Source organism: Trichoderma gamsii, assembly GCF_001481775.2.
Source record: "Trichoderma gamsii strain T6085 chromosome Unknown Scaffold_23.2, whole genome shotgun sequence".
Classification (NCBI taxonomy): Eukaryota; Fungi; Ascomycota; class Sordariomycetes; order Hypocreales; family Hypocreaceae; genus Trichoderma; species Trichoderma gamsii.
Window position 1 is genome coordinate 289,772 of NW_020171360.1, and position 15,017 is coordinate 304,788.

The following is a 15,017-nucleotide window of genomic DNA, read 5'->3' on the forward strand; positions in this document are numbered from 1 at the left end:
GTGAGCAACGCACATGAAGAAATCTACTCGGTTACGAGCAGATGTTGCAGACTGCTGCTGTAGAGGAGAAGAGGAAGAAAAAAAGAAGGAGGGCAAAAAAGAGGCAGAGGCAACAATTATTATCACACCAGACTATTGAAGAAAAAAAATCACAGCTGAAAGCAGAAGGTAGGCGGTGGGGAGAGCTAGCGGGCAATGGCACGTACTAGGCAGTAAAATGGGAGCACAATGGGGTTTAGCACCGGCCGATTTGCGGGGCGGCCGATAAGGCGTTGTTTCGTTTACTGCACGTGGTTGTAAGTAAGAATTATATCTAGATGATTTGGTTGTTATACAAGGTTGAAAGAAGAAGTGTGGCAGGTGTAGAAACAATAGCTTGGTGAGGCTGAAGCAGCTGAGATGTAAAAAGCTGGAAACAGGATCAAGTAGAAGCTGAAGAAGACTCGAGTAAAAGAGCTGACCCGGCCACAGGACCTTGCAGGGAGCAGCAGCGCCTGTAGCGGCCCGCAGTAAAGCCTTTTAGTGGACTCCTCCCGGCCCTTGCAGCGGGTCATGCGCCAGCGGCAGCGACCTGATTGGAGGGCTTGGGCGTCGCTAGAGGAGCGGCTAGCTATAGTGGTGGCATGGAAAAAAACCTGTGAAGGGAATTATCGTTGAAAAATGAAAAAAGAAAAAAGAAAAAGAAATTTGTTGGTTCTAGATGGTTGCGATAGCAGGTAGCACGATGGAGCTTCGTTGGCCTGGAGCCATGTGGCGAGGTGGTACTGGGCGTGTGGGGAAGAAGAGAGAATGCATGTATAGAAGATGAAGCTGGATACATGTAAAGATGAAGATGCATGTATGTATGTTTTGGAAGGAAATCAGTAAGAAAATTAAGTAGTTGGAAGCTTCATAGAACTTGGCATCGTTATAGTAGTAATATTTGGTGTATTGCTTGTTAGCTGAATAAGTACAACACAGAGCAATAGATGCTCGCCCAAGACCATAAACTCCCCTCAACTCGCCGTCACATGGCTTCGTATGGCTAGACACGTGCATGGGGGAAATGCTCCGACTTGGGATTCCTCGCTCCGGCACTTGAAAGAGCATCAACAGACTCTTGGTAATCCCGCACTGAGACAAGTACAAGTATTGCCTAGTAGTACAAGAGCTGGTCAACATGCAAACGCAGGCAGCTGTGACAGCGTCTTCGTGCTTCATTTATATCTCCTCAGCTCGCAGCAAACCCGAAGCCGATCCAGCGTCTCACACTCACCACCGCAGAATTGTCCCAACGCCCAGCAAGTAAGCCGAAGCCGAACCTCAAGATCGCGGCTCTCGGCGAGCTCGATCCGGACAAGCGCCTGCACCACCAACTTTCTCCATATTTTCCTTCTATCAATCTGGAAACGCCGGCACTGGACGTTGTCGATTCGATCTCGCTTGCTGTCAGTGATGCAGTGTTAGTCTTGCTACCTGTTCAAAGTGCCGAAAACACGCCTGTCTCCTAGTGCCGATTGCGTGTCTGATGTTGGCGTCTACTCACCGATTTATGACGCGCGTTTTTAGTCGTGAGATGACTCTTCAAGTTTCTAATTGCGCCGATGTCTTGCCGCGCTTAGATCAACCCAACAATAAAGATTGAGGAAACAAAGAAATATTGAACTTTAGGAAAGAAGAAGAGAAGGAGAAGAAAAAGGACGCCCGCTATGCTTTGTGTTTCCCTCCAATCGGATACCCATTTTGTTGGTGTTTTGGCTGTCAGTGAGGCTGGACATGTTCACTTTGGCTTGTTGATGTCCGACATGGCTGCGCGGATAGTCTTTGTGATGAGATTATTCGTCGGCGTGTTTGAAGTAGGAGTAATCTGACTAGATGCTGTTTTTTTTTTATATTATCAGCTCACAGTAAGTAATACAGTAATCCAGAATATGAGACTGTTGTCTCAAATCGTGGCAGACTTGACTTACACCCTGGCGCTGTAAGCTGCTGTTGCTGCCCAGCCGTTGAATCTGTACCCTCAGGCACCATTTCTCTGTCCGGCAATGACGAAAACTCGAGTGCAAGACGCTCCATGACATTGTGCTCTGACTTGATTTGGACTTGAAATGTAGACGACGACGACGCAAGGGACGGCGGCACAACTAATATTCCTTTGTTAGTAAACAATACACGGTGAGTCATTCTATGCAGGCATGCATTGGCGTCTTTTTTTTTTCTCGTTTTTCTTCGCTTCAACTTGACAAGAAGCGAAGAAACTGCAGAAAAAGACTTCAAGCTCAAATGAGAAGAAAAAAAAAACCTTGTGCGTACCTGGAGTCACTGCCTTTCCCTTGCCCGAAGGCTTGTTCAAACTCTGATTCGGATCCGAAGACATGGCCATCACCGCAACGTCTCGCAGATTCGCTCTCCAAAAAGTGTCTCCAAGTCCCGCGGCCCGTGTTATAGATGAGCAAATGGCAGTTTCCATGACTGGTCTTTTCCTTAGTCCTGCATTCAACCCCCTTTCTTGCGTGTCTTTTTATCACTTTTCTTCTCTCTTCTAGTGTTGCTTTTTTTAAGCAGAGGCTGAAACGGATTCCGCGGCCGCGGAAGAGGCATACGTAGTTTCGCTACCACACGTAATATATATCGATGCATATATACGCAATCCATTACAACGTCTGCCTGCCTATTATATATGTCTGCCTTATTAGGTGGCTTCAAAACTGCCGCTGTCACATCACAAGGGTCGTCATAGGGTGATCAGGCTAGGAATAAGCAAGGGTTATGCTCTGGGTGCTCCCCACAACGCACCCCCACCATCAAGTATAGCGGCTCTGTGGCTCCGAAGCCGACTTTTGGGCTTCTAGGGAGCAAGAATCGGACTTGTCCAGTTCTTGGCTGGTAATCTTTCCCCTTCTGGCTGGGGGCTGCCTCCGCCTGGAAGCTTGTTTATTGTCGTTTGCTGGACGTAGTGGGAACCGCTTTCTAGACTGGGATGGCGGTCGTGGGGCTGAAAGGCTTGTTTGTTTAGGGCTGTGAGTAGGCACGACGATACATGTATTACACCCAGGCATCAGTGAATCCACCTCCAAGTGCGCGCGGAACCCGAATACCTGTATCGTCGTGATTATATTTCCAATGGTGTTCTTATTACCAATCCTCTGGACAAGTCGGTTTATAAGCATCGACCACGATAGCCTCGAGTTGAATAACCCACAGTGCAGCATCACTTATACCGTGCATTCAGCTCATCTCTAGCCTATCAGGGAGTCTATGCACTCGCATCATGAGACGTAGAAAGATTGACGAATTCGTCAGCAAGCAAACTATTCGATTACCTGCTCCTTGATTTGTATCACATCGGGGTATCAAATCCTGCCGCATTCAACATCTGAGAACCGATCTTGGTACTTGCTACTCCGTAAGGAGCTCCGACCCCAGGGCCGTAGGTACGACGCAAACCGATACTAAATGCGGATCATTATCCCGAACACGACGTTATGAACAGCCTGACCGTTTTTCCTTTTCCATCTTTTTTTTTTTCTAAAAAAAAAAAGAAGCATCTCCATCGGATTAGTTTAGCATTTAGCAATCTAGCACTCGGCGAACGACTCATTGGCCCATTCTTCCATTCTGGCTCTGTTCAGATTCGTTTCACCGATCAAGCTTCGAGACCGACCTTACCGGATACACTCGCCGAGCACGCAGCGGTAAGCCGCGTACACGGATGGAGTAAATGCACCTACGCCGTATGTTGGGGTTGTGGGGCCTAGCATTGAACTTGCAAGTAGTATCAACACTTGGACTGGATACTTGCTGTATAAAGCAACTCCCTAACCATCCTTGGTATCCCAAAGACTGCTTATAGTAAAGAGTGAATAGAGGGTGTTTCCTTTAAAACCAGTCCAATACTTCATGATAGGTCCATGTGGCTCGGCATAGTCTGCCGGTTAGGAGTCAAAAAAAAAAAGAGTCACAAGTCCGGTGAAACCTCCTCGGCGTCAGCGTTGCACGCGGCCTCGGGTACAAACAACCGGTGATGGTTTATCAAAAAAAAAAATGATAGAATGATTGGTGTTGCTCTTGTCTCTTTGTTTTACGTTTTTGGAAGGGATGCTTACAGCGTGATTGGCTGGCTATAATCGCCGGCCAATCAGGGCTTGTTTTTGCTCGCCGAAACAGAGGCGGCCCACTCCGACTCCGAAGCCGCTCGGCTTGCTGTGGCCGCTGTAAGGTGTAAGTGAGAGCCGCTGTAAGTGATTCGCTGTAAGGCGACGGCGGGATGGAGTTCGTGCAGTAGTGTCCGTCTATGCATTCATCGTATCCCAGGAATCCAAAAACGTGCAGCGAGACCCGAGATACAAAAATCACGGGAAAGGATTCATTTACGGATACTACTTAGGATATTTGTGCCCAACATCGTTCGTCATGACTAAAGCAGGCAGTTGATTCCCAATTTCTCATAATGAGTGGCGTTGCGATTTGTAAGTCGAATTACTCAGGTTGCAGGGGCCAAACTCGAGTCAAATGCGTGTTATTGGTGTAGCTGACTATCTCTGTACTATACACAGCTACATCTCCTAGAAACTGATGATGCCGACCAAAAAGGGAACACCATCTATGCTATCTAAAAAGTAAAAGGACGAGATAAGAAGACAACCCTCCCATTTCAAGTAACAGCATACGAGAACATGCTGCTAAATAACAAGAAGAACAAAACTTGCTCTAAAAGCGAGCGCAACAAGAAGGAAAATTCGCAGTGGCCACCGCACCTATGCCAAAGCCAAATGTCAAAGGAACTTTGTAACGCAACGCTATATGGGTATGCAGCCATCAAAAGAGAAAGTTTGAGGTGAAGATGAAATAGAAATGTCCACATGTGACATCGTTCCTGGTAATGTACAAAAGACACCCAATACAAGCAAGAGAGAACAAGAATGAAACTAATAATGGCAAAAGAAAGCTTCCATCAAGAAAGATAACAGAAAAAGACAAACAAAAGGAGAGAAACAAGAGTGAAAAAAATTCCGTTGAGAAAGAAAATAAAAAGACAGACATCAAAGCAACAACAGGGAGAGAAGAGAAGAAGAAGAAGAAGCAGATATCCAAAGGCACGCCTGCACGCCGGCAGTATGCTTTACCGCTTCCCAACCTGAATTCCATCGCAAAGACCATGCAGAAAAAACATGCACACGCTTTAGTACCAGGTCGGCTGCGTCGCCCAGTGCCTCAGCATCGTCTCAATCGCAGTCCGCCACTCGTCCTCAAAGCAAGTGGCCAGCTGCTGCACCATCTTCTCGCTCGGCACCTTGCCCCCCCACATCTCAGGCTTGCGCGCCTCCGTGTCCGAAAAGATCCTCACCAGCCCGTCGTCGCGCATCCGCGTCAGGCACAGCCAGGCCAGGTTCCAGCTGCGGTTGCTCTCCGGGTCGGAACGCACGCGGCGATGGGCTTCCGCAACAATGTCCGCGCTGAGCGGATAGTTCCGCGTAAGGCCGCGGAGCTCCATGAGGAACTGGTTGCTCGTCACGTAGTGGATCCAGGCCGAAGTCATGGGTTGCTGAAAGGCCCGTGCGTCAGCCTCGGAGTCGCACGCTGCGGCAATGCGCTCGATGCGGCAGAGCTCCGTCAAGGTGTTGATGCGGTGGGTGTTGAGCGAGTCTACCAGTTGCTGGATGGAGGACTGTAATGCAATACAATGTTAGCATTGGCTTTCTTGCATCATCTTGCATCTGATGTTGAGCAGCTTGAGTCTCTCACTTAGGTAAGTGACCATTGCATGTTCAAACACACATGTGCAAATGTATTAACTTGCACACGATCTTCCATTGCACTCTTATAGAAAGTGAAAAAAAAAAAAGTGTCCATGATAACAACGGTGGAAAGACGCCACTTACCCGAGATGTCTCCTGATATCGAGACGAAGAGCCCCTGGAACTCACACTGCCACCGCTTCGAGGAGTAGACATGGTTGGTCGATTGGTTACGAAGCAAATCTTGGAATTGGATGGCAAAAGCGACGCTGTTGTTCGTCTTGTTCGTGTTGCGGTTGTTGTGGTTGTTGTGGCTGTTGTGGTTATTGCGGTTATTGCGGTTATCGCTGTTGTTGCTGGCTGCTTGGGAATCCTGTCTTCTAGTTGCGGAAGATGGGATCCCAAGTTTATATCATCTGTTGAAGCTTGAAAGATGTCAAGCTCTCTACCACACAGACCATCCTCAAAGGGCCTTGTTGTCTTCATTCCCGAAACGGTATGCGCCGTACGAGAGGTTGTGAGATATTTTGGTGTGCGCGTGTGAACCCTAATTTCGCAATGCTCAAGCAGAAAATCTGCCTTCTGCCAACATGGATAAAAGGCTTATTGTGTCAATAGAGAGTTAGAACAACTAGCAAGTGACTTGGTCTGAATGATGGCAATCCTTCGCAAGGCATTGTTGATAGGCAAAGGAGAGGTCAAAATGGCAATATACGGGTCGACTGTCAGCGGAAGATCACCGTTCCGCTGAGGTGGGAATCGATGTGAGTAATGAGGGCTAGGCGACAACGACAAGGTCTGCAAACTTAGATGGCTTGCAGCTTGCATGGGATGGGGGGTTTGGGGGAGTTAGGGGTGGCTCTTTGTGCTGACAACTGGCTTAACTCCCCCACGTCCATGTAGTGTTGTGATCTTGTCATGCTCTATTTCTCTCTGGTGGCAGTTGCCAACTAGTCTGACTCAAGGCTGATCTGAAGCCATCGTTAACTCGGCTGCTAGGAGAAGATAGTCCTAGCTCTTTTGTGATTGTCGTGGGGCTGGCTCCGCTTCTGCCTTGAAGACGGAGTGGTAAAATGCGGCAGCTCGCCTATGCACGAAGCTCTCAAGGCAAGGGGGGAAAATTGAACAGATCGGGATAAACAGGAGTTTAGGGTGGACTAATGGGAGCTTGAGCTGCTTCAGCTTGGCCTTCCAGGGGGCTTAGAACACCGGCTCTGAGTAAAGATAGACCACAAAACGCTAGCTAGCGGGTTTGGAAAACCAGCCTTAGCGGTAGTCGCCGGTGTGAGATGAATGACGGTTTAAGCGATAAACGATACATCCGATGCAGCACCTCGCACTTTGGGAAACTTTTCCAGTGCGAAGACGCCACCGGTTCCTGGCGAACCAGCCAACTGGAGTTGGAACTAGACCGAAAGCCGAATAGGTGGCCCATTCGTGCGGGATGGAGAACCACGGCGGATCCGAACAGGGCTGGAGGTCTGCATTGAGGCGGGTCTAACGGCGGGAGAAGCAAGACACCAAAACGTACGACCAGCGCGGTTAAGGGTGGTGAGAAACATGGTGAGCATCAGTATAAGCCCCGACCGAGACGCCGAAATGAGTCTAGGTGGACGATACGCGCGCTAAAGCCCAGCCATGCCGTCAATAAGCTGGCCGCTCGTATCCATCGTTTATCGGAAATCGAGCCTATGCCAAAGTCAGCAGGAGTACCTCTTGGCCAACGGTAAGATGCTCCATTTGCCTTTTACAGCTGGTAGGCCAGGACATGAGGATCCTGGCACGGCCCTCGTCAAAGATAGTCTATTTCCATGATACCTAACCTCCTAAGATGATGCCGTCATGGATCACGGGAAGACAAGCAAAAGGGCGCGCTTAGCATCCCAGATTGACGCAGCATCGCCACTGCACGAGCTGCTTAGACGCGCCAGAGCCAGGATCAGGGCATGGTGATATTAATAATCGCTTGGCTGAAGGACAAGTCGGGAAATTTTCCGCCTATTGTGGCCAATGACATGTTGCAGTTTAGTCTCGCGGGTACCGGATGCAGCCCAGCCAGCGTAAGCACAGCCATGCCACGCCTTGGCCCGGCTCGATAGGGCCTGCGGCTCGTCGTCCGGTTTCTCCATAAATCGTGTCCGTTTGTGGGAGAGCAGCAGAATGGAAATGGAAGACGGGCAGAAAGTCTGCCTCGCGGGTTGTCAGCTAAGGCTCGGATCTATCCTCTTCCGCGCGCTTGAGCCATCCAACCAGAGCCAAGCGAGCGCCAAATCCGCCAATCAGCCCCGCGGTAATTGCGGCCAGTGCGGCTCTTCCCTCGCGGCTGCTGAGTCATGGCTCTATTTGGGAGAAGCCTAGAAGAGTCAGGGAGGCCTCGCGTGCGACAGTTTAGAAGCCAAGACGGTAATTCTCATTTAGGGCAGCACTTTTTTTTTTACCGAGCAGCAGATAATTGCCGGCATATACGGATTTGCGGCCTTTATTCACTATCATGCGGGGTGCGAGAAACACCGCCGGTCTGCCATAACAAGAAATTGTAAGTGATAGGCCGCGGCGTTTGTTGCACCCCTGACAGTACCTATTTGGCCAACCTATCCGATCAGTAATCCGGACGCCGTTGACGTCCGCACAAATATGGGAACGCGACAACATGATTGGAGATGATACGGAATACGACAGAAACGTTGGGAATCATTCCGAGTTGCGAGAGTCATGACATGACAAAAAAGTGGTCTTTGGCAGCCTTCTCGGCCAATTAGTGCTGAATACCACCTTCAGCCTGCGCTCCCTGTTCAACTTGATGCACGATAGGCCACAACTCTTTGCACTTGGCTTTGCCTCAGAGTTGCCATAACAGGATAGCTGCTCGAGTCCCAGTATTCTGCCCTGCCGGCCGTCCAATGGCGAAAGTTGCCGGGCCAAGGTTAAGCTACTGGGCACCCCAGGTATTGACAAAGACAAAAGTTCAATCTTTAACTTTTTTATCCCCAAACAGTCTGGAACTCCCCCTACATGATTCAATCTCGCTTGGCGTCCGGTACTGCCCTGTAATGGTGAGGGCCTAGGTATTATCCCTTTACAGCAGTCCGACCAGGTGATTTTCCTAGACAGGAACTTCATAGCACCGCCAGCCCCGTTACTCCCCGAAATGACGTCCATTCCATTAGTCACGCTAAGATATTTTTACCCCATTTCGAGAATCAACTTCGAGCGCCGACTAAAGCAGGTTTCGGGTCGCATGTGAAAGCAACCAGAGAGCCAATGAAGAGCCACGCTTTGGCATCCTTGAACTCGCGGGCCTTTTCCCGGCCTCCTCCATCCATCTCGGTCAAACTTGCTGGTGCTTACTTTCCAGGTGGGGGGGGGGAAGACGCCGGTCTGGCGTTATAAAACCCGGATGCGATATGCGATGCAGCTTGTGCCGCGGCACTCACTTGCGTATAATATACTCCTAACAGGTACTGGCACTAGCAAGAAGCTCTCCATACTCCGACGGAGTATATAAACAACTCGAGACCCCTCTTTCATCAAAGGTCCATGTTCGTCTGTCCTGGAGCGCATGGATCTGCGCTGGGCACTAACATGGCTCCAGCGCGCCACTCATTTCGCCACAAGGGAGAACACCAGCCCTTACTACGCACTGCTTGCCATGCGTTCTCTACTCTCATTGGGCTGTAGTGCTTGTATAGCTATTAATACGAGCCTCATCTCTTGAGGTGCAAGTTGCGCACCGGTAGCTGGTGTGCTCTCTCTGTGAGACGGGGTTTCAATGAGGTATTGAATCATCCTACTGTTACTGTATGCACCTCGCGCTCTGTATGAAGGCTCGGAGTACTAGTATGAGGTAGATGAGATGCCCAGGTAGGTAGGCATGACGACCCTATCATGGGCACGAATCTAAAAAGAAAAGAAAAGAAAAGAAAAAGAACAATATGAGAGAAAAGGAAGCAGAAACAAAAGCAGGGGAGAAAAAACAATAACAAACAAGCATAATCTCGTCTCGGCGCAGATCTTGCCCAGAAGACTGACGCTCTGGTCGCGGTACCTCTGCCCGCACTGCCTGTTTGCTGGCCCAGCTCGTATTGTTTCCACGTCTGTGCACTCGGCCATAGCCGTCCAGCTGCCAATTAGATGCGCGATGAGTGCCAGCTGCTGCCCAATGCGGCTAGACGCTGGGGGGCTATGCACTCCTGTTTCAACTTTTGGGTCCAGGAGATGCAGGTACAGGCAGGTACAGGCTCCCGGTCCCTGAAGCGCACGTGACTGCAGCGCTCCCAGCCGCCGTCGCTGCCCCTGCGTGTAATTTCGCGACGCCGCAGCTCATAAGCGTCGTTCCCTTTCCCTCATCCACAGACAGTCTTTTTATTTTGCTCGAAATCTTCAAGTTTTCTTTCCTCTTTTTGCATTGCATTTCCATCTTGCTGCGTGCGCCATTCATTCTTTTGTCTACTGTAGACGTTCATTCACTGCCCATCCGGCCCCAATAGAAAATAGACTCACTCGCTCTTTGCAATTTGCTCGTCGCACATTACGCTCTCTGCCATCTTTAAATCTTCACAGTTTCCATCATGAAGTTGACTTCGACCATCGCGGCTGGTGCTGCCCTTGCGGCCGGTGTTTCTGCTGGACAGAACAACTACCTCGGCTTCAACTCTGGCGCCACCCTGCCTGACGAATCCGCCAAATTCGAGAAGGACTTCTTGGCCGAGTTCACCACGGCCCAGAAGCTTCCTGGCGCTCCCGGCACCTTCAACGCCGTCCGTCTCTACACCAACATCCAGGCCTACTCCACAAACACTCCCATTGAGGCCTTCTCGGCTGCCATCAAGACCAAGACCAAGATCCTGCTCGGTGTCTGGGCCTCTGGTACCACCAACATCAACAATGAGCTTGCCGCTCTGAGCGCCGCTGTCAAGCAGTACGGCTCCGACTTCACCGACCTCATCATCGGTATCTCCATCGGTAGCGAGGACCTGTACCGTGACTCGGCCACTGGACGAACCAACAAGGCCGGTGTCGGCAACGGCCCCGATGAGATCCTCAGCTTCATCAACGCTTACAAGAAGGAGTTTGCCAACACTGCGCTTTCCAGCGTTCCCGTTGGACACGTCGACACCTGGGATGCTTGGGTTAACGGCACCAACAAGGAGGTTCTCGACGCTGTCGACTGGATTGGTGTTGACGAGTACCCCTTCTACGAGACCGGCAAGGGCAACAAGATTGACAATGCCGGCAAGCTCTTCAACTCGGCTTACCAGACCACGCTTGGCGTTGCCAACGGCAAGCCTGTCTGGGTCACCGAGACCGGCTGGCCCCTGACCGGCCCCAGCTGGGACGAGGCTGTTCCCAGCGTCGAGAACGCAAAGTCCTACTGGGACCAAGTTGGTTGCGAGATTCTGTTCAACAAGGTTCCCACCTTCTGGTACAACCTGCGTGACTCCAACCCAGCCAACACGGTCAAGTTTGGCGTCAACCAGAAGCTGGATGGCACACCTTCATTCAACCTGACCTGCCCTGCCGTGTCCAAGTCCACCAGCTCTTCCATCACCATGCCCACCGCCACCGGAAAGGGCTCTACCCCCTCGACTCTCGTCACCGCTCCCTCACAGACTGGCCAGTCCGGCGCTAACAACGCTGGAAGCGCCAAGGGTGCTGACTCCAGCTCTGATAGCTCTGCCTCCAAGACATCATCTAGCCCTGCCTCCACCTCCTCCCACAGCGCTGGTTCCATCAACAAGGTCTCCGGCGCTGCCTTTGCCGGTGTAGCTCTCGTTGCTGGTATCTTTGCTACCCTTTTCTAAACAAGGAGAGATGACGTATGGGACGATGATGTGCGGTCTTTATAGGGTGTTTGTGTGTAAATAAACTTTGTATTATCTCGAGGATAGTAGGATGACAATTTTTGTGGTGGAATTTAGACTAAACCAACGATAAGACTGGTTGGACAATAAATGCTTGGATATTTTTTCTTACCCTATAACTCTCGATCATCTGGTGTATTGTGTGTATGACTATGTATGATTCGCATTGTTAGTCAACCATAATAACAGTTTTTAGAAAAAGCTGAGTTGTTTATGTTTCTAGTCTCAATTACTCTGATTAAGTCTTCAATTCCAGGATTGCGAATTAATAATGCACCTAAACTTATACTAAAGATATCAATGAATAGTATATACAATTCTTCTCATTGTTCGTCAACTATAAGGGCACTATTAAGAGAAAAGCGAGTTCACAACATTTTGTACTTCCAAGTCTTTTATTTACTTTGGTATTCTTTATTAAAATCCAGCGCTTTGCTATCAATTCTCAATGCCGACCACAGAGAGGAGAGTGTATCTACATGCCCATCTAAATATTTGTCTATGAATCATTCTTATTGCCCATCCTTGTATGCTTCCCAAATCAATCTTTCTCCATCTTCATCTCACTTAAAGGGTTCCAGTGCGGAACAGCTCAAGGTGCTGCTTCTCCAAGCTGACACCCTTCTTCTCCAGGCCAGCCCGGGTCTGAATCATCCACTCCTCTGGTCCGCAGATGTAGTACTCGGCAGAGGCATCTTTCAGGGGCAGCACGCCATCGGCTTCCAGAGCGTCGAGATCCATGCGGCCCTCGTAGTCGTACTGCTGGCCCTTCTTGTCGCCCTCCTGGACGTTCTTGAGGAAGATCTTGGTGGACAGGTTGCTGTGCTTCTTTTCGGCCTCGCGGATGTACTTGCCGTATGTCACGGCTCCAGAGTGTCGCGCTCCGTGGATCCAAGTCACGGGACGAGAGGACTGAGAGGAGCTCTCCAGGATAGTATCGAGGATGGAGAGCAAGGGAGTAACACCGACGCCGGCGGAGAGCAGCACGATGGGAGCGGACGCAGGCGTTGCGGTGGCGCTGAAGGTGAACTCGCCGTGGGGAGGGCTGAGCTGCACGACGTCGCCGACCTTGTACTGCTCGTGCAGGCGCTGCGAGACCAGGCCGGCGACCTTGCCGCTGACGACCTCCTCGACGGTGTGCTGCTGGCCGTCCTTTTCCAGCTTGACGGTGACACGGTAGTGGTCGGCGCTCTGGCGCGGAGACAGGCTCAGGCTGAACTGGCGGCTCTGGAACACGCCGTTGAGCTCCGGGATGGGGATCTGCAGGCTGATGTACTGGCCCGGCAGGAACTCGGGCAGCGGCTTTCCGTCGACGGGCTTGAGGTAGAAGCTGGTGACGTTTTCGGCCTCGTCGACCTTGTCTTCAATGGTGAAGTCGCGCCAGCCCTGCCAGCCCGCCTCGGCGTACAGCTCCTCCTCGCGCTTGATGAAGATGTCGGCCAGCAGACCATAGGTAACGACCCAGGCGTCCTTGATTTCCGGAGTGAAGGCATCGCCGAGGATCTGCTGGAACGCGCCGATGAGGTACTTGCCGACGATGGGGTAGTGCTCCGGCAGGATGAAGAGCGAGACGTGCTTCTGGGCGATGCGGTCGACGGCGCCGGCGATTTCCTGCAGGCGCTCGATGTGGATGGCGGCGGCGAGGACGGCGTTGGAGAGGGCGATTTGCTGGGCGCCGGTCTGCTGGTTGCGCAGGGAGAAGTAATTTTGCAGCTCCGGGTGGGCGGCGAGCATGTTTGCGTAGAAGGTGGTGGCGACGACGGGGCCGTGCTCGCGGAGGATGGGGACGGTGGATTTGATGATGGCGATTTGGGCGGGGGTGAGGGCGGCCATGGTGGACTTTGGAGTTTTTGTGTAAGAATAGTTGTTGTAACTGTTCTATAAAGAGAGGGTTGACGACTTGTATATATAGGTTCTATATGTCTTCTTTTGTATGCAAGGGGGCTTTCGATGCTGATGGTTGCTGACGAGCAGAGTTGCCGTTGTACCGTGTATAAAGTCTAATAAGTGCAAGTCTTGTCTTGATTATTCTATAATAAGCAATCAAACTTAAACAACACTAAACAAATCAGAAAAAGAAGGTAGCTGTTGATTTTATTCGTGATAGTCTGAGTGAGTATGAAGCAAGATAGTTCCTAACTTCACCTCCCTTCAGTCCTTATATATCCCATGTAGGGACATCCCGAATGGCGAATAGCCTAACACCAAACCAAAAAAAAAAAAAAATCTCTCTTCTAGGCTCTTGCTCTCAAACGTTTTCAGCGTCTCCGCGCGCAGAGTCTCCTTCGGTTCCAATGGCTCCAATGGCTCCAATGGCTGTGGACCTTATTCCTGCTTACAACGCTCATATTGCAAAGCATTAACAGGAACACAGACTTGGGAGGTTCCACAAAACAGCCATTGCCCACTAATTTTGCGCCCCGGAGATCCGGAGACGCTGAATCCACGCGGCGCCCGGGCAAGCCCTTTTTTCCAACGTTTCAACGGAAGTGCCCTTTTTCTTGCTTATACGGACTGAATAATTTTTTCTTATAAGCAGCGCATGACGGGAGGGTTCCACCTCGGTGGGCTGATTGTTCGGTCCGGAGCGAAAGGCCACATGGAAACAGTCGGAAGGAGATGTTCACGGTCGGGCGTTTCAGGGGTCCCTTCTGTTTACGAGTTGCTTTTGATCTAGACTTGTCTTGCGGAGACGGGTTAGGATGGAAAGGTGATAGACTCCGAAACTGAGAAAAGAGTCATTAACACTTTATCGTATGTTTTTTGCCTCTCTTTCAGCTGTATCGTGGGGTGAATAGGGCTGATGTAGATATATCCGCGGAAAAAGAGAGGCTGGAACAATATTTGCGTATATCGTCATATAGGCGGAAGCTGCCGAAGAGTTTCTTGAATGTTTTTCTTGTCTGGTGACGAAGCTATCGTGATTGCTTGACACTAACATTTGACTATCGGAACGGCCATACGGAAGGCTTTTTTCCCCCCTAATCTTTATAATAAAATTTTCACACTATTTCCTTAGACTCTGTATATATATAAAAGAAGGAAAAAAAAAAGGAAGCCCAGTATCTCTTACGTGCAATTGCTAGGCTGTTGTCTGTAATGTTTTATATGACCCAGGTAAGCGTAGGTATGTATACCAAAGACAAGCAGAATGACGTTACAACGGCCTCGCTATGGCCGGGCCAATCACAGGCGTAGTAATGCATACATCATTGCATAAATCATGGAGCCTGCGACTTCTTTGTGTTTGTATTCCCTTGTGATTGAGTTATCAAAGGTCCACTTTGCATTGCATGAGTCCTTCACAGCATTTTTAACTCTCCCCAAGGCCTTCCTTTTACCTGGGTCTTGTATACCAAGCTTTAACCTCTTCAAGGTTCCACCCATCCATACTGACCGATATTGATACGCACTCTTCACAGCATTTTTAACTCTCCCC

At 50.2% G+C, this 15,017-nt stretch overlaps 4 protein-coding genes across 4 annotated transcripts; 1 reads left to right on the forward strand and 3 right to left on the reverse strand.

Annotated features, from left to right (window-relative positions):
• Positions 1–1,759: 1,759 nt before the first annotated feature.
• TGAM01_v206722 (hypothetical protein) lies at positions 1,760–2,449 on the reverse strand (the record flags this gene model as incomplete). The annotated part of the gene is made up of 3 exons (XM_018806898.1): positions 1,760–1,857; positions 1,950–2,123; positions 2,293–2,449. The coding sequence occupies 3 exons, from the start codon at positions 2,447–2,449 to the stop codon at positions 1,760–1,762; spliced, it is 429 nt and encodes a 142-aa protein (XP_018659988.1).
• A 2,712-nt stretch (positions 2,450–5,161) lies between these two features.
• On the reverse strand, positions 5,162–5,933 carry TGAM01_v206723 (hypothetical protein; the record flags this gene model as incomplete). Its single annotated transcript, XM_018806897.1, has 2 exons — positions 5,162–5,647; positions 5,862–5,933. The coding sequence occupies 2 exons, from the start codon at positions 5,931–5,933 to the stop codon at positions 5,162–5,164; spliced, it is 558 nt and encodes a 185-aa protein (XP_018659987.1).
• Positions 5,934–10,285: 4,352 nt separating this feature from the next.
• TGAM01_v206724 (hypothetical protein) lies at positions 10,286–11,518 on the forward strand (the record flags this gene model as incomplete). The annotated part of the gene is made up of 1 exon (XM_018806896.1): positions 10,286–11,518. The coding sequence occupies one exon, from the start codon at positions 10,286–10,288 to the stop codon at positions 11,516–11,518; it is 1,233 nt and encodes a 410-aa protein (XP_018659986.1).
• A 627-nt stretch (positions 11,519–12,145) lies between these two features.
• Positions 12,146–13,411, reverse strand: TGAM01_v206725 (hypothetical protein; the record flags this gene model as incomplete). The annotated part of the gene is made up of 1 exon (XM_018806895.1): positions 12,146–13,411. One exon carries the CDS (start codon positions 13,409–13,411, stop codon positions 12,146–12,148), a length of 1,266 nt encoding a protein of 421 aa, XP_018659985.1.
• Positions 13,412–15,017: the final 1,606 nt, after the last annotated feature.